General features: G+C 41.0%; 1 protein-coding gene across 2 annotated transcripts in view; it reads right to left on the bottom strand.

Annotated features, from left to right (window-relative positions):
- The window catches only part of LOC306993704 (cellular tumor antigen p53-like), a 75,504-nt gene that overhangs the window by 2,522 nt on the left and 49,264 nt on the right, over window positions 1-23,718 (bottom strand). For both annotated transcript variants that reach the window (XM_079603707.1, XM_079603706.1), the window contains exons 7-10: window positions 7,634-7,743; window positions 7,417-7,541; window positions 3,742-3,848; window positions 3,540-3,643 (exon numbers count right to left, since the gene is read on the bottom strand). In XM_079603707.1, coding sequence (XP_079459833.1) covers window positions 3,540-3,643; window positions 3,742-3,848; window positions 7,417-7,541; window positions 7,634-7,743 — 446 coding nt within the window. The remainder of the gene's footprint in view (window positions 1-3,539; window positions 3,644-3,741; window positions 3,849-7,416; window positions 7,542-7,633; window positions 7,744-23,718) is intronic.

Consider the following 23,718-nt stretch of genomic DNA (forward strand, 5'->3'; position numbering starts at 1 on the left):
ACAATGACATGGTGCCCCTCCAGGAGAGGGAGGAATTGCTGCAGAGCCAGGAAAACGGCTCTTAACTCCAGGCAGTTTATGTGCCAAGAGAGAGCCTCTCCCTTCCAGACCCCACACGCTGGTCTGCCCTCGAAAACTGCTCCCCAGCCGGTGAGAGAGGCATCCGTCGTAACCATCTGGCGACGAAATACCGCACCCATACTGACCCCTTTCCGAAGAAAAAGAGGGTCCCGCCATACTGACAGGGCTCGAAAACAACTGTGCGATACCTTCAGTAGGCGAAGGGTTGACCCGGAGGGTCGAACCCCTGAGAGCTTCACCCACCACATGAAGGGTCTCATGTGGAGTAGGCCCAGCGGTAGTACAGAGGAGGCCGCGGCCATAAGACCCAGCATCCTGCGGCAGGTGCCCACTGACACATGATGGCCTAGTGAAAAACGAGCCAAGCATGTCGTCAGGCTGGAAATCCGTGCAGGGGCCAAGCGGGCCTGCATGAGAACGGAATCCATGTTCACCCCCAAGAAAACGGTGCTTTGAGCCGGAGCAAGAACACTCTTCTCCGAGTTCAACCTCAACCCGAGAGACTGGATGTGACTCAGAACAATGTCTCTGTGGTGGGCCACTAGCTCCCTGGACTGGGCTAAAATAAGCCAATCGTCCAGGTAATTTAGAACACGGATGCCCTGGAGCCGCAATGGGGCCAGAGCTGCATCTATGCACTTTGTGAATGTCCTCGGGGCCAAGGAGAGGCCGAAGGGAAGGACCTTGTACTGGAACGCCCTTTCTCCAACGGCGAACCTGAGGAACTGCCTGTGTCGCCGAACAACCTGGATGTGAAAATAGGCATCCTTTAGGTCTATCGTCACGAACCAATCCCCTGGCCGAATCTGAGATATGATAGCTTTCAGCGTCAACATCTTGAATTTCCCTTTGTAAAGGGCGAAGTTCAGTCGGCGGAGGTCCAGTATGGGACGCAAACCGCCGCCCTTCTTCGGGACCAGGAAATAACGGCTGTAAAAGCCCTTCTCGGATTCCCCTGGAGGGATCTCCTCTATTGCCCCTTTGAGAAGGAGGGAAGAGATTTCCTGCTGCAGTACAGAAGCCTGAGTGGCGCTGTCTACTACAGTCAGAAAGACCCCGTTGAAACAGGGGGGATTGCTGCAAAACTGAAGAGTGTAGCCGAACCGAATTGTGCGAAGAACCCAAGACGATACCCCTGGTAAGCGCTCCCATTCTGGAAGGAAATGAGATAGAGGAAGAGGAATGTTGTAGTGCAGACGACATACCTGAGTGAGGGTGCCGTGTTGACGTTCCTGGGGTAAAGAGGTTGACTGTGCAGGAAGGCCGTTGGCGTCCTGGCACGTGACGGGAGGCATCGATGCTGGGGTAAAGGTGACCCGGTCCGCCTGCTCCGGAGGAAAACGAAAAGTGCCTCCGAGGGTGCGGCTGGCAGTTATAGAGAGTGTGCGGGGTGAGGGGAGAAAGCAGAAAACGTCTCCTTCCTCCCGCACTGGACTGAGTCGATATGGTGAAATATGGCCTGCACTCCGAGACACTCTGAGTGGCGAAGGTGACAGGGCAAGGAAAGGAGAGCTGGGGGGTGGGCAGAAACGCTTGCGCGGTCTGACCCAACCCTGAGAAGGCAGAGGAGCTCTCCTTTTCCCGACCGGAAGGTCAGGAACGGCTCTGGGCCGCCGAAGCGGTCGGTTTGTCGGACCGCTTTAATTGAAGACGTTTGTGAGGCCGTTGACGGGGAAATGGGCGACCGCGGGCTCCCCAAACCGTGGTAGGTGGGGGATGTCCCTGTTCGCTCCTCCTGGAAGAGAACTCCGGTCTAGGAGAGGGACGTTCTCTGGGTCGCCCCGGGGGTGGAGCAGAAGGTTCCCTAGCCCTCCTGGGCATGAACTGCCTGAACGCGGCCGACTGGGATTTGGAGGAGCGGAACTTCTCAACCACTGTGTTGACCGCCTCACCAAACAAACCCGTCTGAGAGATGGGGGCGTCCAAGAGGAAAACCTTCTCTTTGTCCCGTATTTCCGTGAGATTAAGCCACAAGTGGCGCTCCACCGCCACGGAGCCGGCCATAGAGCGACCTAAAGCACGTGCGGTATGCTTGGTGGCCCTTAAGGCTAGATCAGTAGCCTTACGAAGCTCCTTGACCGCTTCAGGGGTCACGCCGTCGCCCTCGTCCATTTCTTTCAGGACGTCCGCCTGGTAGGCCTGGAGAATGGCCATAGTGTGCAGAGTCATGCCTGCCTGCCCAGCCGCCATATAGGATTTTCCAATGAGAGAGGAAGTAGTCCTACATGCTTTAGAGGGAAGGAGGGGGCGCGACTTCCAGGACGGCGCAGACGACGGAGCAAGATGGTCGGCTAAAGTCTCCTCAATCGCCGGAATGGCGGAATAGCCCTGTTCCACAGAACCTACTAGGTTGGTGAAATCAGCAGCTGCCGCATTAGTGAGGCGCGAAGAGAAAGGCTGCTTCCAGGATCTGGAGATCTCATGATGCAGATCACTGAAAAATGGTAGCTTCCTCCGTTGCGGCCTAGAATTAGGGCCGCTGAGAAGCCTCTCGTCGAGTTTAGAAGATTGAGACTCACGTGGCTCGTCGGGCCAATCAATAGTGAGCTTCTCCGTAGCGCGCGAAAGCACGTCCACGAGCTCTGCGTAGGCCGCAGTAGGCCGCGCTTCCTGGCCGCTCGGCGGGATAACCTCGTCGGCGAGAGTAGGCCCGAAATCCTCTGAGTCGGATGCCTCGGTAAACAGTATATCCTCCAGCCCAAAAGAAACCGCATCGCGTGCTCCCGGGCTGGGGCGCAAATAATCATGTGAAAATTCGACTGGCATGCCACGTGCGTGCCGCGGGGAGGGAGGGAGAGAAAGAGCGGGGCTCGTCTGCTCGAACTCCACGTCCTCAAGCTCTACATCCGAACCCCAAGCCGCGGATCCTCGAGAGGCCTCGGGAGCGCGGCAGGGGGAGACGAATGATTCTCTCTCAAAGACCGCGAGCCGCGATTTGAGGGTTTTGAGCAACAAATTTTCACAGAATTTGCATTTAGAAGATCCTATAATAGCCTCACGCGCATGTGAAAAACCCAAACATTTAACGCACTTACTGTGTGGGTCGTCGTTAGCGATGTAACGAGCACATGGCGGAGTACAGCGTCTGTAATCCATGGCAGCTTCACCGTAAGGAGAAACAGAGTTCCGCTTAAACAGTCGCAGAAGCGCCGAAAATAATCCTTAGTGATAGTTGTTAGCTTTCAGAAAAACCACGAGCGAAGGGCAAACGTGACCGCTTCGTTCTGAAGGTAGAGAAATCTGAGGAGCAGATGGCGCGCGCGCGAATGTGATGACGCGACGTGAGTGCGTCGGGGCGGAGCCATGTCGCGCGGACGCCATCAGCCAATGAATTGGCGTGATTCTATAGGCTTCAGACAATCGGCACATTCAGAGAATATCCCACTGCGCTATCCGCAGCGTTGAGTGAACCTATGAAAGAGAACAGAAACCAACAAAATGTCTGTCAGGAGTCGTACCGTTTTTGCCTGTAGTTTTCTTGGTCAGCAACAGGCATCATGTGCATAAGCTCCAAACTAGCATTTATAGTCTTAAGCATCTTAAAACGTTCCTTTCCCCATACCTAGAAAACAACAAGGGAAAAAAAAAAACGTAAGAAATTTTCATGAATTGTCTTTTTATAAAATAAGTTAAATTTATAAATTTTCCCATGTTACACACATGAAGAATGTAGATGTCTTCGTCAGAACTGGAGTCAGCCTTGATCTTCTTGCACGCAAGACCAGCAGCAGGGAGCGGCTCTTTTAATTGATCAGAAACCTGACACTCTGGTGTGATTGGGTGAAGGTGAATAAGATTTAAAAGATAAAATAGTTACATAATACTGGGATGGGTTAGATATTACCATTTTTCTCAATTGCTAAAACATTATCAACCCAATTCTCTGGACCAAATGCTCAGTGGCCTAAATATGTTTGTCAAATCACTCTTTAGGCAAAACCTCCAACAGTCGCGATAAAAAATTCTCGATAAATGATATCCAGAGTTCGAGCCCTAAACACAACCGGAAGTCTGCCATTTTTAATTTCCTCTCCGATTTTTGTGCACTTTTTGCCATTTTCAGGCTTCGTACTTTAACAAACTCCTCCTACAGTTTTGATATGATCCTGATCAAATTGTTTCCTGTCCTGAAAACATGACCATTCTCATATTCGGTTATAGCAATAGCGCCACCTGCTGGTAGCAGGAAGTGGCAAATACAAATGACTTTAACATAGTCCACTTATATTTACATACTGCCCGCCCTACTCTGTTTTCCTAAAGGCGCCGGGTGGCGGTGGCACGGGTGCGAGGGCCCTTTTCATCGCTGCTTGCAGCTTTAATTTACCATGGATTTACTGTAACGTTAGCCTAGTAATATTAACTGCACCATGAAATGTGGGATGAACATATTAAATTGTATTAGGCTATATTATTAAATTGTATTAGGCTATATTATTAATGTTGACAATGTATTTTCATACAAATACCATAAAGTTACATTTGCCCTGATAGTGAGGTGCTGTAGGCTATGCCTGGTTTTATCTGTGGTTATGATCTAAATGCATGATACTTGATGACCAATGGTTAATTTTAATAATATTAAAGGGCACCTATTATGGAATTTTGAAATTTACCTTTCATGTAGTGTGTAACATAGATCTAAGTGAACAAAAACATCCTGCAAAGTTTGAAATATGAAAGTGCACCGTATATAAAGTTATTGTCTTTCAAAAGTAAGAGTCGACTGAGTCATTTTTATGAATCGTTAGAAGACCGAAGCTTTTTCTCTGACTAGATGACGTCAACTTGTCAAGTTATTTGAATACGATACGCCCACTTATTGCGCTCCAAGGCCAGCAGGGAAAACTAACGTGAAAACATCATGGCGACGAGACGCTGTGTTCTGAAGTGCAACTCAAAAGCAAACTTTTTTCATCTGCCCAAGGAGGAGCATTTGAAGACCAAGTGGCTACAATTCATATATACAACTATACCACAGAAGTATAGTCCGAGCCTTGTGCTTTGCTCGCGCCATTTTCAAGACGATTGCTTTACCAACTTAAATGCACTCAAACTTGGATTCGCGAGCCGGCTGATATTGAAGGAAGGTTCAGTTCCAAGTGTATTTGCATCAATCAGCTTCCTCCTCCGTATCACAACCTGTAAGTGTTATTAATAATTGTTGCTTTTATGTTTTATGTAGCATGCTTAATTATTTTGTTTGTTGTGTAAGCACCGTTTAGCTTCTAGGTCTTCAATGACAATTGTATTGAGATAGCCTATGTGAAGTGTTTGTCGTTGTTTTCGGAGTTGTCTTAAAGAATAGAGTAATACCTCGTAGTAACGTAACTACATTTTATTTTTTTTATTTTTGTAAAAACGTTATGTTTATGCATCGGGCTAATGCAAACAAAGACTGATTGTGCTTTTACAATATGAACTCTGGGCTATGCTCGCTAACATAACATTACATTCTTTATCTTATTTTTAGTTTTTTACTACAAACTACAAAGCAGTGGACTATAATAATTATTATAACACAATTTAATTGATAAAAGCATCATTGTACTCCGTGTTAAACAATAAGTATTATCTATGTAAACACTGCTGGGTCATCTGACCAATCAACGCAGATTAGCGTCGCGCAAAGGAGGGGTTTGAAAAATGAGTCGTTGAACGATTCATTTGGGAGTCGGTGAGCAAATCAGGTAAAAATAAATGCATATTATACGACAACAAAAGTGTTTTTTGTCATTGCATGCATGTAAAACTGTTGTTGGGGACTCCCTAAACAACATTAGGAACATTTTAAATGTCATAATAGGTGCCCTTTAAAATATATTAAAGTAATATTACATTTGATCAAATAAAAATTAGGTCGTTAATTTTTTTTAAAACAGATGTTACTGTTTTTGTTAATGAACAAATTTAACATTGTAAATCTGCATCCTAACTCAAGCTAATACTAATGTCAACTCACTGTCATATATGCATTTCGAGACAAAACATGTAATATTGCAGCCTACACTGCAAACTGTGCTGAAGATACGTGCCATCAAAGTCAGGCAACACAAACCTGTTTCAAGACTTGAAGCAATAACCCCCGTTAGCACATGTAGAAACTAAGAAAATAATTTTCCAATAAAGATATGTATTTTGTTAAGGAAAAATTACAAATGTTTGAATGTTCTACCTTCACACTGTAAAATGTTCACCTGTTTGGCAAGTGTTTGTTATGATATATTCTGACAATAAAGAGTAGTTTAAAACCACAACGCTCTGGTTTCTAAAACTTTCACTTAGGTGCAAAAATCACCCTTTAAACTTGAAAGAAATAAAGATTTGACATTTATCATGATAATTATCGATATCGACTGATATAAAACAATTATCGTGATCTTTTTTTTGGCCATATTGCCCAGCCCTAGTTCACCCAAAAATTTAAATTAGCCCATGATTTACTCACCCTGACGCCATCCTAGGTGTAAATGACATTCTTCTTTCAGACGAATAGAATATTTAAAAAAAAATTCCTGGCTCTTGTAAGCTTTAGAATGGGAGTCAATGGGTATATTTTTTTGGAAGTCCAAAGTGCATCCATGCCAAAGTGCTTGTTGCGGCTCTGCCGGGTTAATAAAGGCCCTCTGAAGTGAAGCGATGCGTTTAAGAAAAATATCCATATTTAAATCTTTATCAACTAAAATAACTCTTCCAGCAGACGACCGCACGCAAGTCGACTTACGCCAAAAGAGTAAAACTTGACGATATATCACGTAGGAGTAGCGTAAGCTTTAGAAACGTAGGAGTAGAAACGCCTCTTGCGTTTCAAACAAACGGTAACCGCGTTCGTCATTACGTTGTGCGTTAAGTTCAAGGGTTACTCTTTTGCCGTAAGTCGACTTGCATACGGCCATCTGTTATTGTTTAGGGGCGTGAAAATGTAAAGTTGATGTCCCTACATGATGCGGAACAAAACGAACTGTTGCGTTACATGTCAGTCAAACATCCTCTTGGGTAGTCCTTGGCCAATGAAAGCTGCGATAAGAGTCCAGACCTCCTGCCGTAAGTCTAAAGGTCTGGCTATGCAAGACTAGTTTTCCCTGAAGAGATATAAGTTGTTGTTGAAAATGAAAAGTGACTGACACATTCATTGCGTTTTAGCGTGAAATGAGAGTTCCATGTCCTTAAAAAAAATCATCACATTAATTTCGCTCTCATCCAATCGCAATCCAATCCAATTTTTTATTATTTGAGGTGGTTATCCATCTTATTTTCAGCCCCCACACTTCATCAAGGCCTTTTACAGCGCAAGCGCCGATCTGAACAGTGTCTACCGTTAGTCTAAACACTTACTTATCTTTGTCCCAGGAACCATCTCCCCATTAATCTTTTTCAGGTTGCCTTCCTCCGTTTTGCGGTCACGGCCTGGACATGCACACACTCGAACTTCAAAACATCGGCGACCAAGGACCCGTTTGCTGTGAATGAACAACACCACCAAACATTCAACCCTGATCTCCAGTACTGCCAGGGCAAACAAAAGAAGAGAAAATAGAAGAGAGGGACTCACTCGAATGTCTCCAGGGTCAGTATGGTGAGAATTGGCCTCCTATTCATCCCACCCATACAGCTGCTATTGCACATGAAATTCAGTAGTATGGTGGTTACCACTGAACCCAGCTAGAGGAACAAAGACAAAATACAACGAAGTAACAGAGGCACCGGACCCCGAAGTCCTGGCCAAATTCCCTCCATTAACCCTGATCAATTATGACCTCCTAATTAATCCCCATCCTTTGAATTGGCTCGGTCACTCCCTATCCATCTATAGCTGGTGTATGGGGAGCGCATTGGCGCAGTTATACTGTGGCTGCCATCGCATCCTCCAGGTAGATGCTGAACACCGTTGGTGGATGAGAAGAGATCCCTTTGAGGCTACACAATTAATCATATTTTAATCGCTATAACAAATTATTTCTGCTTTTCTGAAAAATGAAAAAATCGTTGCGATATTTGCCCAGCTGATTATTTGTCCTTTGTTATTTAGACATTTCCATTATCTTGCATTGGTAATAGGGGTGTGCCAAAAAAATCGATTCACAGAAGAATCTAGATTCTCATTGGCAACGATTCAGAATCGATCTGAAATGTCCAAGAATCGATTTAATAAATAAATAAAATCAGCTGGCTGTTCGCCTCCATTTTTGTAACGGGACGTGAGCGGCAAATCACTAAAACAAAAAGGAAGCAAATGGATGAGAGGTAGATGTTTCGTTCCTACCATTTGCATGTGTTTTAAGTCCTGTAAGTTTAACAGGGCGCGCTTGACAGGGCAGAACGAGCAGAGAGAGAGAGCCGGCCGCGCGCGCGCACTCAGCCGAGCACTGTCTGCTCTCTCTCTCTCCCTCGCGCATATGAATCAAAATCAATTAATACGATGGTGTCGGGAAAAAAACTCTCCAGTGATGAAATGGTTTCTGTGTTGACAAATCTTGTGCGATACCCTAAACTGCCGAATGCATTGCTTGTTTTTTCTGTTTACATTTCATTGTGAATGCTGCTACGTCAGAGCGGCCAAAGCGTCAACAAGATTCCCCGTACTTTTTGACAAGCGTCCTTGACAGGGCGACCATAGCTTTTTTGCAGCTCAAGTCGGCGGCGGTGTGAACGTACAGTCAGCCGCCAGCTGCAGACCAACGCACACTGCAGTGCTTCACGAAACTCCCTGCCAACTCCGAGAGGGCAAAAAAAAAAAAAAAGACTCGGTCTATCGCTGCTTCATCGCCAGGTAGCTTAGGGGTAGGACTATTATTCATTTTGAAAGAAGCACTTTATTTTCATAACTTGTTATTCTTTAAGTTACTGTGTCTGACTGAGAAATATAGATGTTTTTTTGTCTTCACCGGTTGTGTTCTACATGATATTTGTGGTAAACTGCATCTATTTTCAACCATTTTGTATTATGAAGAAGCACTTTTGTTTTGTTCCAACTTATTTTATAGCTAGATACTAATGAGTAGCAATTGAGAACATGTTTTTGATAAAAGGCACTTCCCTGAGAATTTAACTTAATAAATGTGAAAAAGACACTTTAAAGTCTCCGTTTGTCATTCTGTATAGCAAAGCAGAGTAGATCATGATCAGAAACCCGATTAGAATGGTAAAAAAATGGTAAATGGACTGCATTTATATAGCGCTTTCATAGACCCAATGGCCACCAAAGCGCTTTACAATATTGCCTCACATTCACCCATTCACTCACTCATTCATACACCGACGGCGGTGTCAGCCATGCAAGGCGATCCAGCTCGTCGAGAGCAGCTAGGGTTAGGTGTCTTGCTCAAGGACACCTCGACACTTGGTCAGGTGGAACCGGGGATTGAACCACCAACCTTCCGGTTTGTAGACAATCTACATGAACCACTGAGCCACTGCCGCCCTGGCAGTGAAATCATTATGGATAAAATCGAATCGAATCGTTTTGAATCGAAAATCTTTTTGAATCGAAAATCGATTTTGAATCGAATCGTGGCCTCAAGAATCGGAATCGAATCGAATCGTGAGATGGTAAAAGATTCCCACCCCTAATTGGTAACAAGCATACACTCATCTTTCCTACATGGGCTTGCCAGATGTCAAGAGAATAAATCCCCCAAACAGGGCTTTTCTCTTAAAAGGATACATTTTCTGAAATGTAAAAGAAATTCTAAACACATTATAAACAACCAGGTTCGTAACTTGGGTGTGATTTTTGATGCCCAGCTAACTTTTAATTCTCATTTTAAAAACATAACGAAGGTTGCTTTTTTCCATCTGAGGAACATTGCACGTATTAGACCGTTTCTCTCTAGGCCTGATGCAGAGAGGCTTATCCATGCCTTCATCACGTCAAGGCTTGATTATTGTAACTCTCTCTTTGCGGGTTTACCAGCAAACTCTATTAAGAGGTTGCAATATATACAGAACTCTGCCGCACGTGTTTTGACTCACACATCATCACGCCATCACATTACCCCTGTTCTCCAGCAACTGCATTGACTTCCAGTTCAGTCACGTATTGATTTTAAAGTTCTGATTTTAACTTATAAACAGTGTTGGGGGTAACGAGTTACAAAATAACGGATTACAGTAACGATATTACTTTTTTGGGTAACGAAGTAAAGTAACGCATTACACTAAAAATATCAGTAACTATACTACTTTACTAGACTATAGGAACGCGCTTTCCTGCGTTACCCAAGCCGTGTTTTCATGTGTGTAAAGCTCTGATCTGTCGAAGTGGTGCGTGCACGCCTGTGTGTGTGTGCTTGCCTGGGCACCGTTGCCATAGAGATCGATTTGAGTGACGTAGCTGCTGGTGCGAAGGACAGAGAGGAATGGAGATGGAGACGGAGTCACGGAGACGCGAGTTTCGGCCAGTGGCGATATTCACATTACTTTCAGTTTATTGCTCGAAAGGACAAAAATATTTGCCAGAAATTCACTCTATGCTCTGGCAGGAAAGGACTGGCCATCGGGACTACCGGGAGAGTCACGGCTTTTTGGGCCGATCCGATGCATCTAAAACTTTTTTGTTCGTTTGTCTTAACGGCTCATAAAACTCGTACATCGGCGGCCCATTCGTTTTGTTTTGCTTAATTGGCGGCGCTGGGTAAGTGCCGGTGTAATGCATTGGTTAAAAAAAGTCAGCGTTAGTTTTTTTTCTGACAGAGAACGGCCCATGAAACACGTAGATTGGCCCATTGGTTATTTTCTTGATTGACACTGGACTGGCCCAATCACATCTGTAAACGCCTCCCCCTTTGGGCTTTGAGCGAGCGTGCAGTGTCAGCAGTGGTGTAGTCTACGTGATACGCAGGTATACGCCGTATACCCACTAAGAAATGCCAAGTATTTCCGTATGCCCACTTAAAAAAGCGTGAGGATACGCAACAACTTCGTTTTGTTTCAGAACTTTCACACTTTCATTCATAAATTCACCGCGTCTGTGTTTGCGAAGCGACACGGATATAATTGGTTAATCCACTCACAAATGGAACTTACTGTATAAAGAAGAACGTCACGAAATTTGGTCATTTTTGAATGAATAAATCAAAAGCAGGGCTGTAGAATTAATCAAATCTCGATATGGACTAGTGTCTGTGAATATTAAAGCTCAAAGAGACTGCAGCTGTTCTACGCGTCTCTGGGATGAGCGCTCAATGTACACACACACTCACTGAAGCGCTCGTGGTGTCTTTACAACCTGTCAAAATAAATGTTCGGTATAACTTGAAGAAATTATAAGAGAAATATATTACTATTGCACAGTAGAGTATACTTCAAGTAGGCCTAATAATAATAATAACAATAGTTTATTAAAACACACTGAAACTCAAATGTCTACAACCCACCAAAATAAAAGTTCGGTCTAACTCAAAGAAATTATGAAAGAAATTGCACAGTAAAATGTAGCTACTTTAGAATAATAATAATAATGAAATCTAACATTTTATTTTAAAAAGGAATATCAAACAAGTTGTCATACTTGTTTTAATTTAAACAGTAAACTTGCTAAAACAAAAACAATTTCTAAAAGTAAATATGTAGGCTATTTGTGCCTATAATGTTTTAATTATTAGGCTATTTTTTTTTTATTGTCAGCTGATAAAACCTGTGCTTCAGGGACCATATTGACATAGCATCTAAGGCTAAATGTAGCTCTTAATTGGCTGAGTTAGATGGTGATTAACACTAAACAGTAGAAAATCAGTCCAGTCTGTAAATGACATTGGCTGTTAAAGTCTTGTGTTGCTTATAATAAATTTAAATGTTGATAACACTTAGTCTCATAATGCTCTCAATTACATGTCGTTGCATACTGTATGCATTAGTGAGTGTGGTGGTGCTTATGGGGTGATGGGACGGGTTAGTAGGCTATAAGGCGTGCGGGGGGGGGGGGGGGGGGGGTATATGTAATCACAGTATACTCACTACAAAAAACTAGACTACACCACTGAGTGTCAGTGTATCTGTCAAAATCTCTTATGGTCTATGGTCAAAATACTGATGGAGAAGAAAGTTTCAGTTTTGCAGTTTCCGTCAAAATAAAATATAATGTTTATCCCTGTCCAGCCCTGATCATGTGTCTACCACCACGGACATAATCCTGTTGTTTGTAGATTTTACAGTGAGGCATATTTCTTTGTGCAGACAGGGATATTGTTGTTTTATATGGTTTTACATGCCATTTTTATCGGCTACATTTATAAACACTATGCGGACATGCAGGCTAAATGATGATAGGGCTATGTTTGTCCATGTATCTACACGGTAAATTAAGAAACGGGAAAGTAAAGTAATAAGTAGTGAAGTTACTTTTCAAATGCAGTAACTAGTAAAGTAATCTCATTACAATTTACAGAAGTAACTAGTAACTAGTTACTTTTTTTGAGTAACTATCCCAACACTGCTTATAAAGCAGTGCATGGGTTGGCTCCAGATTACATCTGTGATTTGGTTACTCCATCCATTCCTGCTCGCTCTCTCCGCTCTGCTGGCTCTCTCTCTCTGTTTCAGCCTCGTTGTAAATTAAAAACTATGGGGGGGAAGGGCCTTTTCCTGTAATGCGCCAAAGTTATGGAATACATTACCTGCGTCTATCAGGGATGCTGCTTCTGTGGATTGTTTTAAGAAACTTCTTAAGACACATCTGTTCAGTCAAGCTTTTAATTTATAAATTGTGTATTTTTTGATAGCTATTTTTACGTCAATGTTTGATTGTTTGACTATTTTATTCTGTATGTTGTAGCGCTTTGAGTATGAGAAAGGCGCATTATAAATAAAATTATTATTATTATTATAAACGTTAGAAATGTATTGCTAAAACATATTACAAAGACTGTGCAGTACTGAATTGTGGAGTTAGACCGTTAACCCTCTGGGGTCGGCAAACGCACGGGCACGTTTTGCTGTTTTTTTTTTTTTTTTACATAGCTGCAACATAGACTTTAAAATACTCCGTCATTTATGGTCATACAGACTTAAGAAATATGAAAAAAGAATCTGTGAGATGTCTACTTTTGTATGTGACCACTTACAATCAAAACAAAACATGCTTTTGTAAAATAAAGAAATTAAACAGTGTGTGCTTTCTGCCTCTCCGTCTCGTGAACTTTTTTTCTTGAGCACGTCTCTAAACAAACAAAACTCAGCGAATCCTTGTCACACATTTATGAGCTCTATATCTTTATAAACATTTAAGTGTGTACTTTCAAATGACCTGATTCAAAAAAGAAAACAAATATTCTCTGTTTAAGTAATTTGTATAAAACCAACAAGATATCCAGTTTCTCAAACCCTTGCTCATTAGTTTTAATGTGACCACACCCACACGCGCAAAAGATATAGACATGCAAATCGCGCTCATTACAGCAAAAACAAAGCACCTAACCTCATCAGTCCTCTGCTGTTTGCCGAGTTTGGAAGACGCGCGCAAGCTTATTGGATTTACATCAGAAGAAGAACGCGATTTGAAGACAAAGATTTTAAGGTAAGAAATAATTCTGAATTATATTAGTTAGTGTTATTGTTGCATAAACTTCACATTCAGCGGCTCCATCGCTTCAGTTCTCTGCACGCGCTGTGAGTTTGAGTCAGTCGCGCTGTCTGTTTGAAAAGCAAAACGCATGTTTTTACTCCAATCTCATTTCATAACGTCATAGCAATTGTAAATATTTGAAGTAATATATATGATAATCAATTATATTTTTACTCTAGTGTAGTGTTACTGAAGTTTAACGATTTATAGGCTGCCTAGCTGCTATGTAGGCTTGTTATTATTATTGTATGCAGCACTGCACGTATATGCCTACAATCGGTAGGTATGCCTACAAACTGTCGGTGTCGGCTGCAAAGATGAAGTTGACGATGCTGACTCGCGATCTTCGCAGTAGTGAACGCGCTAGAGAGAAATGCACATTTCATACAGATTACATAGGCAGAGAGTCTGTTTTCATTCGTTTTTAATAGTTTTGTTTAAAAGTACACATTTCAAGCTTATATATAAGCTATAAGCTTTGCCTCAAATACCTGAGAAATGTATTGAAAGCTTGAAATGTGTACTATTTCAAGGTTTGAATACATTTCTCAGGTATTTGAGGCAAAGCTTATACGCCGAGTTTGTGTTCATTTATGAGGCGAGCTCCAGTTCGCGCGCCGAAACGGAGCTCATGAGAAGTCCTGATTATATTGCCTGCTATATTTACTTCTTATTTATTAAATCCAGGCAATTGGTTGATGAAACATTGATTAAAATACAATTAATACAAAACAAAATTCACTTTAATAAAAGGCTTTCTACAAAAACAGACTTAATGAAATGGTCAAAATCATGTCTGCCCACTCCATTTGTCTCCCGATTGCACATCTTATGATCTTGCATGCTTTTCATTTTCATATAATCAACATAGATGAAAAAAAATATATATATATTTTATTTAAACATAAATATGAAACTAAATCGTTTTCTTTAATAACTGCTACAACATGTAGGCCTATGTCGGAGCGTGATTTGGGTGAACGCCGTCTTACCGGTGAGCATGTGGGGGAGAGGTAAGATTTTCGAACAATCATCGAATATTATTTTTGCTTGATATGCCAATCCTTAATATTTGGTGTTTTAAATGCCAACCCGTTTTCATCCGGTGGGTAGAATTACTTTTGGTTTGCGCAGTGAATTGACTGCTCTGCTTCCAGCCTGTCACGTAGACCGTGTGGAGCTTGTGACTATTGCAATCGCGCAGCTGAGAAGACAGTGTCACTGTCAAATCTGTTCCTGGGAAAAGTAACGTTGTGGCAAATTGTAAAAGTAAATACGTTTCGTTACCAAATTTTCAGTAGTAGCGCGTTACACTACTTTTTACCCGAAAAAGTAGTTACATTACTGTACACACAACACTGCCTACAATGCACAACAAGGTGTTCATTACATAGGCTATATTTTTTTTAAATCACAATTTTTACCCAATTTAAAAATTTTAAAAATGTATTCCCAGAATCGTGAAGCCCTATAGTTTATCTTGATATCACAGTTCACAGTTGTAAAAAAACTAGGGCTGTCAATCGATTAAAAAATTTAATCGCGATTAATCGCATGCTTGCCATGAGTTAACTCGCGATTAATCGCACATTTTTTTATTTCTTCTAAATGTACCTTAAATTAATACTTTTCAAGTTTGTAATACTCTAATCATTATGGGCATGGATAAATATGGATGCTTTATGCAAATGTATGTTTATTATTGAAACCATGGTCAACATAGAGCATGAAGACGAGACATCATTCAAAGGTCATAGATGTTTTTCAAAGAACTTGTTCATGTCTATTAGACACTTGAAGAAAGAAGAAATAAATACCAGGTTCCCATTACTTCTCTTTCTTTGCACTGAGCAATTTACTAAAACAAACATGTTTAGATTTTTGCATGACAGGGCAGCTCTTCTGAAAATGCTAAATTTACATTTATTATTTATTATTACATTAGTTTGTCTCTCTCTGTGCCCATTTTGATGAAGCTAAATTCTCAATAAAACCGTTTTCATTGGTATATTTTACTGTTTCTGTTGTCAAACAACGGAATGAATATGAATTAAAGCTGCAAGCAGCGATTGCGGGCCCAAGCCGGTGGCATCGCCACCCGGTGCCTTTAGTTACACTAAAGGCACCGGGTGGCGGTGCCACCGGCTTGGGCCCTCCATCGCTGCTTGCAGCTTTAATTATATATATATATATATATATATATATATATATATATATATATATAAAATATATATATATATATATATATATATATATATATATATTATGTAAATTATTTTTTCCCCCTATTTTTAACATATATATTATTAACATTTTTGGATGCTAAACTATTCTTTTTATAGGCTTTGTACTTTGTACACTCACGTTCCAATATAGAAAAATTATCCTCTTCAAATGCGCAAAAATGTGCTTGGAAACATCACAGTGGAGCGGTGCTTACTATGAACGGCACAAACTGTACAAATGACTATTTAAACAGAGCAGTGTAATTTTTATATGTAAGGTTGACTATTTTATTATTATATTTTATTAAGGCTATAATGAACATTCTGCGATGTCAAGATTGCAATGCTGGAATGCTGTGTGTGTGTGTGTGTGTGTGAGGCTCGATCGAACAATGGAGACATAAAAACACACTCCGTCATTTTGTTCATACAGAACATCATTCAAAATGCAAAGTGTTTCCTTATATTTGTGTACACTCGCAATGAAACACAACATTGTGCTTTTGTTAAACTATAAACTCGTCAAACTGTAACCTATAACTGTCACCCAACCAAAATCACACACACACACACACACACCCCTCCCCTCCCCACACAGACAGACACACACACACACACACACACACACACACACACACAGAATGGCAGAGAGACAGAGAGAGAGAAAATACACATTCAAACCACAATATCTGACTTCCTGTTGGTCGGAGCTAATGAATGTAAATTAGAAAGTTGTCCGGATCGAAGAGAAGAATATACATACCGAGTTTGGTTACTGTAGGTAAAACTATAACTAAGTTATAACACACTTTATGCATCCTTTTTTAATCATAAATTTGTTTCCTCGCCACGGCCAAACCGTTCGAGATATCAAAAATCCCCTGGCAATTTATCATCTTCCATGTCTTGACTTCATGCTGACCGAGTTTCGTGGTCATCGGATGAATTCTCTAGGAGAAGTGTTTCAAATGCGAGAGCAAGCGTTCTCCAATCAACCCGTAATAGCCGACTTCCTGTTGGGCTGGCGTAAAACTTGACCCAGGGAAAGTTGTTCGGCCCGATTAAATCTATATGTGTACCGAGTTTCATATTAATTCATGCAAGCGTGTTTGATATACGGACAAGTGTTCGAATCCCATTCCAGGGGGCGCTGTCGAGCTTTCGACTTTGAGCACGTTAAGGCCCTCAAAAGTGCCAGAGATTTTGCACACAGCAGAGAAATGGTTAAACTAAACTAGCCCCCCTCCTCACACACACACACACACAGAGACGCAGAGGGGCAGAGGGAAAATGCTCCAAACAGTACACATTCAAACCAAAATATCTGACTTCCTGTTGGTCGGAGCTAATGACTGTAAATTAGAAAGTTGTCCGGATCGAAGAGAAGAATATACGTACCGAGTTTGGTTACTGTAGGTAAAACTAATACCCCATTTTTGACTAAAGGTGGCGCTACTGAGCCCCTTACCACGCCCGTTTCTGAAACTTCGCACAAGTGTACTAGGCAATAAATGTCAAATGCATGTTGAGTTTCATGCAATTTGAAGCATGTTAAGATCCTCAAATGCATCCAAAAAGAATATAAAAGTTTAAAGCGTTGCCATGGCGACAGTATTAAAGATATCAATAATCCTTTCACAGGTCTACATCTGTCGTGTGTTTACATTATACAGATGAAGTTTGAAGCAAATCGGGTAAAAATAAGAGGGTGATTTCAAAGCATTTTGAAAGTGACACACTTCCTGCTGCCAGTTGGTGGCGCTATAACTTTGACTCACAATAGTCACATCCATGTGATCGGCCTCTTACAGCGAACACACTGCTGAAGTTTCATCAAGATCAATTAATGTATGAGGATGTTATAACACTTCCTGTTTCCAATATTCGCCATAAATTCGTTTCCTCGCCACGGCCAAACCGTTCGAGATATCAAAAATCCCCTCGCAACTTTTCATCCTTAATGTCTTGACTTCATGCACACCGAGTTTCGTGGTGATTGGTTGAATCGTCTAGGAGGAGTATTTTAAATTCCATTGGATGTGTTTTTTAAACTACGCCAAATAGCCGACTTCCTGTTGGGCTGGGGTAAAAAGTCAGAGCATGAAGGATATATGAACCGGTGAGATCTATAAGTGTACCGAGTTTCATATTATTTCATGCAAGCGTGTTTGATTTATGGACCAAGTTTTCAGACCCCGTTCCAGGGGGCGCTGTCGAGCCCCCCTGCCATGCCCGGGTACCAGCTTCAGTCCGGCTCTAATGGCCGCGGGTTCTGACCCGTGTGCAAAGTTTCAAGAGTTTTTGAGCACGTTAAGGCCCCCAAAAGTGGCAAAAACCTTGAAAAAAAAATTATTATAAAGAAGAAGAAGAAGAAATATATATATATATATATATATATAAATATAGCTGCAAGCAGCGATTACGGGCCCAAGCCGGTGGCACCGCCACCCCGGTGCCTTTAGTTGCAACTAAAGGCACCAAGGTGGCGGTGCCACCGGCTTGGGCCCTCCATCGCTGCTTGCAGCTATATTTATATATATATATATATATATATATATATATATATATATATATATATATATATATATATATATATATATATATATATATATAAACCGCCACCCCGGTGCCTTTAGGGTTCCTGTGCACGACGGGCAATAATGTAACTCCGCTTTGACTGTCGAGAAGAAGTCTGCTTTAGAGCTTGCATCAGTGTGGGTTTTGCAAAAGTGCGCATTGAGGGCACATATAAGAATTTTTTTTATATATATATATATATATATATATTAGTGTTGTCAAAAGACTCGGTACTTCGGTACCATTTCGGTACTAAAAAAATTAAATGGTAACGGTACCAGCTTTTCTTAAGTACCGGTGTAAATTCATCATTTCATAAATTAGTTTCCTCGCCACGGCCAAAACGTTCGAGATATCAAAAATCCGTCCGCAATTTAGCATCCTATTCTAGCATGATTCACCTTGATTTACCATGTTATAGGATGATTTACCATGATATACCACATTCTAGAATGATTTACCTGGATTCTAGCATGATTTACCTTATTTACTATGATTTTCCATGTTTCTAGCTTTAATAACCATGATTTACCACGTTGCTAGTAATTATGTGAAGCATCAGAACAAATGAAGTGATAAACTGACAAAATATGATTGTGTTATAAAAGTAATTGTTATATAAGGGATTTTTTTAGTGTCTAAATAAATGAATGCAAAAGCACATGTGAAAAGACTATTAATAAGTAGAATGTCCAGCAGAGGGCAGTAGAAGACCACTTATTGACTCACTTTCATTTTACAAGTCTTGATGTTTACCAGTATTTTGCACCAAAGCAAACCAGTTTTTGCATGTTAACTCCATTATGCATGCTTACACACATTACACGTCCATCATAATAACAAATATATAGCTTTAAGCATTTGTTTGTTAGCCAATGCTGAAAGCTGATAAAAAAAGATTACAAATATAATCCTGCTGCTCTCTCTAGTGGACGACAGTGTTATTACAGCCTCCATCTTACAGTTGAAGTGAATGAATGAATGGAAATTTGGTTTCTCACATATATTTTGGGAACGAGAGAGCGAAAAAATCTGAAACTCGGAGCTTAGATAGTGCTCGAGGTGCCCTGTGTAATGAGACCATCCCAGTGTTGGTGGGCGATTGGGGCCGGGAGTTATTCCCGTTCAAATGCAAACATTTTTTGGCTTATATCTCGGGAATGCCCAGGCCAAATCGCACCAAAATCGAATCGAAGCTAGGTGAGGACAGGCCCTTTCCAACAAGCTATTCCACAAGGATCGGGGTGGTCTGGTTCGGGAGTTACAGCCGATCAAAGGTCGGAGGTCTCGTGATTTTGCGATCGCCGGGGGGGGGGGCGTTCCCGAGCTCCGCGACAATATATTTCGATCAAGAGCCTGGAGAGGACCTTACCATCAAAATTTGAGCGCGCAACGACTTTCCGTTTTCGAGTTATGAGTGAATTTGTACTTGGGGGTGGGGGGGGCGTGGCCACCGTTATACTTTCGCTTTCAGGCTTCCCATTTCTCAGTGTGACACAATTGTCAATAGTAATACAACAATAGATGAATTTTGATCAAATGTCATTGTAAATGTTAAAATACTGATTTTATAAAGTCTAAATATGAATTATATAACAGTATTAGGGAGTAGTATGATGAAGAGACAGCAGGGGGCAGTATAATACCACTTATTGGCTCTATCATTTTAACAAATCCCTCACACCCCAAAAACACTAACAGAGGGAGGGGGGGAGAAAATCCTCCACAAGTCCACATTCAAACAAAAATATCTGACTTCCTGTTGGTCGGAGCTAATGAGTGTAAATTAGAAAGTTGTCCGGATCGAAGAGAAGAATATACGTACCGAGTTTGGTTACTGTAGGTAAAACTAATACCCCATTTTTGACTAAAGGTGGCGCTACTGAGCCCCTTACCACACCCGTTTCTGAAACTTCGCACAAGTGTACTAGGCAATAAATGTGATATGCATGTTGAGTTTCATGCAATTTGAAGCATGTTAAGAGCCTCAAATGCATCCAAAAAGAATATAAAAGTTTAAAGCGTTGCCATGGCGACAGTATTAAAGATATCAATAATCCTTTCACAGGTCTACATCTGCCGTGTGTTTACATTATACAGATGAAGTTTGAAGCAAATCGGGTAAAAATAAGAGGGTGAATTCAAACCATTTTGAAAGTGACACACTTCCTGCTGCCAGTTGGTGGCGCTATAACTTTGACTCACAATAGTCACATCCATGTGATCGGCCTCTTACAGCGAACACACTGCTGAAGTTTCATCAAGATCAATTAATGTATGAGGATGTTATAACACACTTCCTGTTTCCAATATTCGCCATAAATTCGTTTCCTCGCCACGGCCAAACCGTTCGAGATATCAAAAATCCCCTCGCAACTTTTCATCCTCAATGTCTTGACTTCATGCTGACCGAGTTTCGTGGCGATTGGTTGAATCGTCTAGGAGGAGTATTTTAAATTCCATTGAATGCGTTTTTCTAACTACCCCAAATAGCCGACTTCCTGTTGGGCTGGGGTAAAAAGTCAGAGCACGAAGGATATATGAACCGATGAGATCTATAAGTGTACCGAGTTTCATATTATTTCATGCAAGCGTGTTTGATTTATGGACCAAGTTTTCGGACCCCGTTCCAGGGGGCGCTGTCGAGCCCCCCTGCCACGCCCGGGTACCAGCTTCAGTCCGGCTCTAATGGCCGCAGGTTCTGACCCGTGTGCAAAGTTTCAAGAGTTTTTGAGTATGTTAAGGGCCCCAAAAGCCCCCAAACCCTTGAAGAACAATAATAAATATATATATATATATATATAAATAAATATAGCTGCAAGCAGCGATTACGGGCCCAAGCCGGTGGCACCGCCACCCCGGTGCCTTTAGTTGCACTAAAGGCACCAGGGTGGCGGTGCCACCGGCTTGGGCCCTCCATCGCTGCTTGCAGCTATATTTATTTATATATATATATATATATATATATATAAAACCGCCACCCCGGTGCCTTTAGGGTTCCTGTGCACAACGGGCAATAACGTAACTCCGCTTTGACTGTCCAGAAGAAGTCTGCTTTAGAGCTTGCATCAGTGTGGGTTCTGCAAAAGTGCGCATCGAGGGCACATATCAACCACAAAGTATGCGTGAGCACCCTTCTGAAACCTAAAATGAAAAATTAGACACCCTACAGTCTCATGGACTTAACGGACACATGAAATCAGCAGCCATTGTAAGTACACAACACCAAAAATTCATATGAAGTGTGGTATATATATATATATTACCTTTTTTAAGGGACAAGACAAAGAATTTGACTTGCATGACCTGATTAGAACAGTGAAAAAAATAAAAAATAAAAATAATCACTAAAATGAGAATTGTTCTGATTTTATTATGATACTCAAAATATTCCACAACAAATCCTTTAAATGTATTGATATTCAGAACAGAACAAGAATTAAAAAAATAACAATAAAATATAATTTATTTATTTCGATTTTGTATTTTTATTTAATGACTATTATTTATTTAGAGCAGGTACAGCTAGTGTGCGATGCTTTTGCTATTTCAGAGGAAAAAAAACACATTTTATTTAAAAAATGCTTTTCAATTAAATCAAATGTTCAAGCTTTGTTTTCGTTTTATTATTTTGTTTGTTTTAAACTTCGTTCAATTTATATTGTTAATCATTTGACACTAACCAAATGCATAAAGTATCATTTTAACTTTTAAAAAACTATTAACATTTGTTAATAGTACATTGTCTGTCTTTTGTTAATAGGACAAAACATTGTTATTATATGTTATAATATTTTATATATATATATATATATATATATATATATATATATATATATATTAAATAAACATTTGTAATGAAATCGTTCAAAAAAAATATATCAGCATTGTTTTAAACTTTGAAACACAGAAGTAGCGCAATGTCTGGCCACGCCCACTTCTGGCATCAGACTTTTAGGCTGGCGCTGTCGTGATCACACTGCTATGACATATGGTTCTGGGGTTCTGCAGTTGGTTACTACTGGGGCTCCCGCGCCGCCTCCTTTTCACAACCTGAGGGAACCGTCTCCGGAATATTAACCTCACTCCCAGAAGTCCAATTCCCATCATTCATGCCTCTTACCTGGGACTGATTGCACGCGCACACACACACACACACACGTACACTGTTTAAAAACAAGAAATATTTATCCAACCTCGTTTAAAACAGTCTGTCGGTGCCATCTTTTGGACATTCATCATATTGCATTGGTTTTAATTTCTAGTCCTCAAACAGAGCAGTAGCCTAATCCGTTTATTTTTAAGTTATTGATTAAAAAAGAAACATCAAATGCATTTTTAGTCATAGTATTATTTTATACAGAAATACATTATTTGTAATTCAGATGAGAATAATTTTAAGGAAAACAAATATATTGATCTGAAATATAGCACGTGTTTTTGCAAAATAAATTCAAGCAATAGCCTATACCCGCCCCCGAAATGGCGCTAATTTTATAATTAAACTAAAAAAGCTCACGGCTGCACAGACATTCATAACGGTGCGCGTCCAACGCGAGGAGTGAGCAGAACAGAGCGAACGTTTTTTAGTTAATTTCTACTTTCATAGGAATTCATTCGAGCGCACTGCGAGCGCCACCATAATCATACCCAGATAGCAGACCGATGTCGATTCAACGTTGATTTTTAGTTGTAAAGGTTAGTATCAATCATCAATCAAATGTCAACGTTGAATCAACAGTTACGTTCAATCAGAACGTTATTACACCGAAAATAAAACATCGATTCAACATTGAAATGCGGTTGAATGGCGTGTCTGACGTTGATTCAACGTTAATTCGATGAGCAAAACGATGTTGTTTCAATGTCACGAGAAACGTCGTTTCCACATTGATTCGATGTCAGTTTGCTATATACTTACTTTCACTTTTATATTAGCGATTTAAAAGCCCTCGCTGGTGTCACACGTTGGTTAACCGGTGGGAAAAATATACAGATATTCAAATATACAGATATATTAAATATTTCATCGCGCTCCACCGTCGATTTGATGTGTGTGTGTGTGTGTGTGTGTGTGTGTGTGTGTGTGTGTGTGTGTGTGTGTGTGTGTGTGTGTGTTAAAATAATTTAGTTCAGTTAGAGAACGGGCACTAACCTACAATTAAAACCTGAACGGTGTCCACTTAATAAATCGTGAGCTGAATGAGAGTCGCAGCAAAGATCAGCACAAGGAGTCCAATTTCATTAATCATGGGTGGACAGCTGACTGAAAAG

The sequence above is a fragment of the Phoxinus phoxinus genome (assembly GCF_949152265.1).
Source record: "Phoxinus phoxinus genome assembly, chromosome: 2".
Taxonomy (NCBI): domain Eukaryota; kingdom Metazoa; phylum Chordata; class Actinopteri; order Cypriniformes; family Leuciscidae; genus Phoxinus; species Phoxinus phoxinus.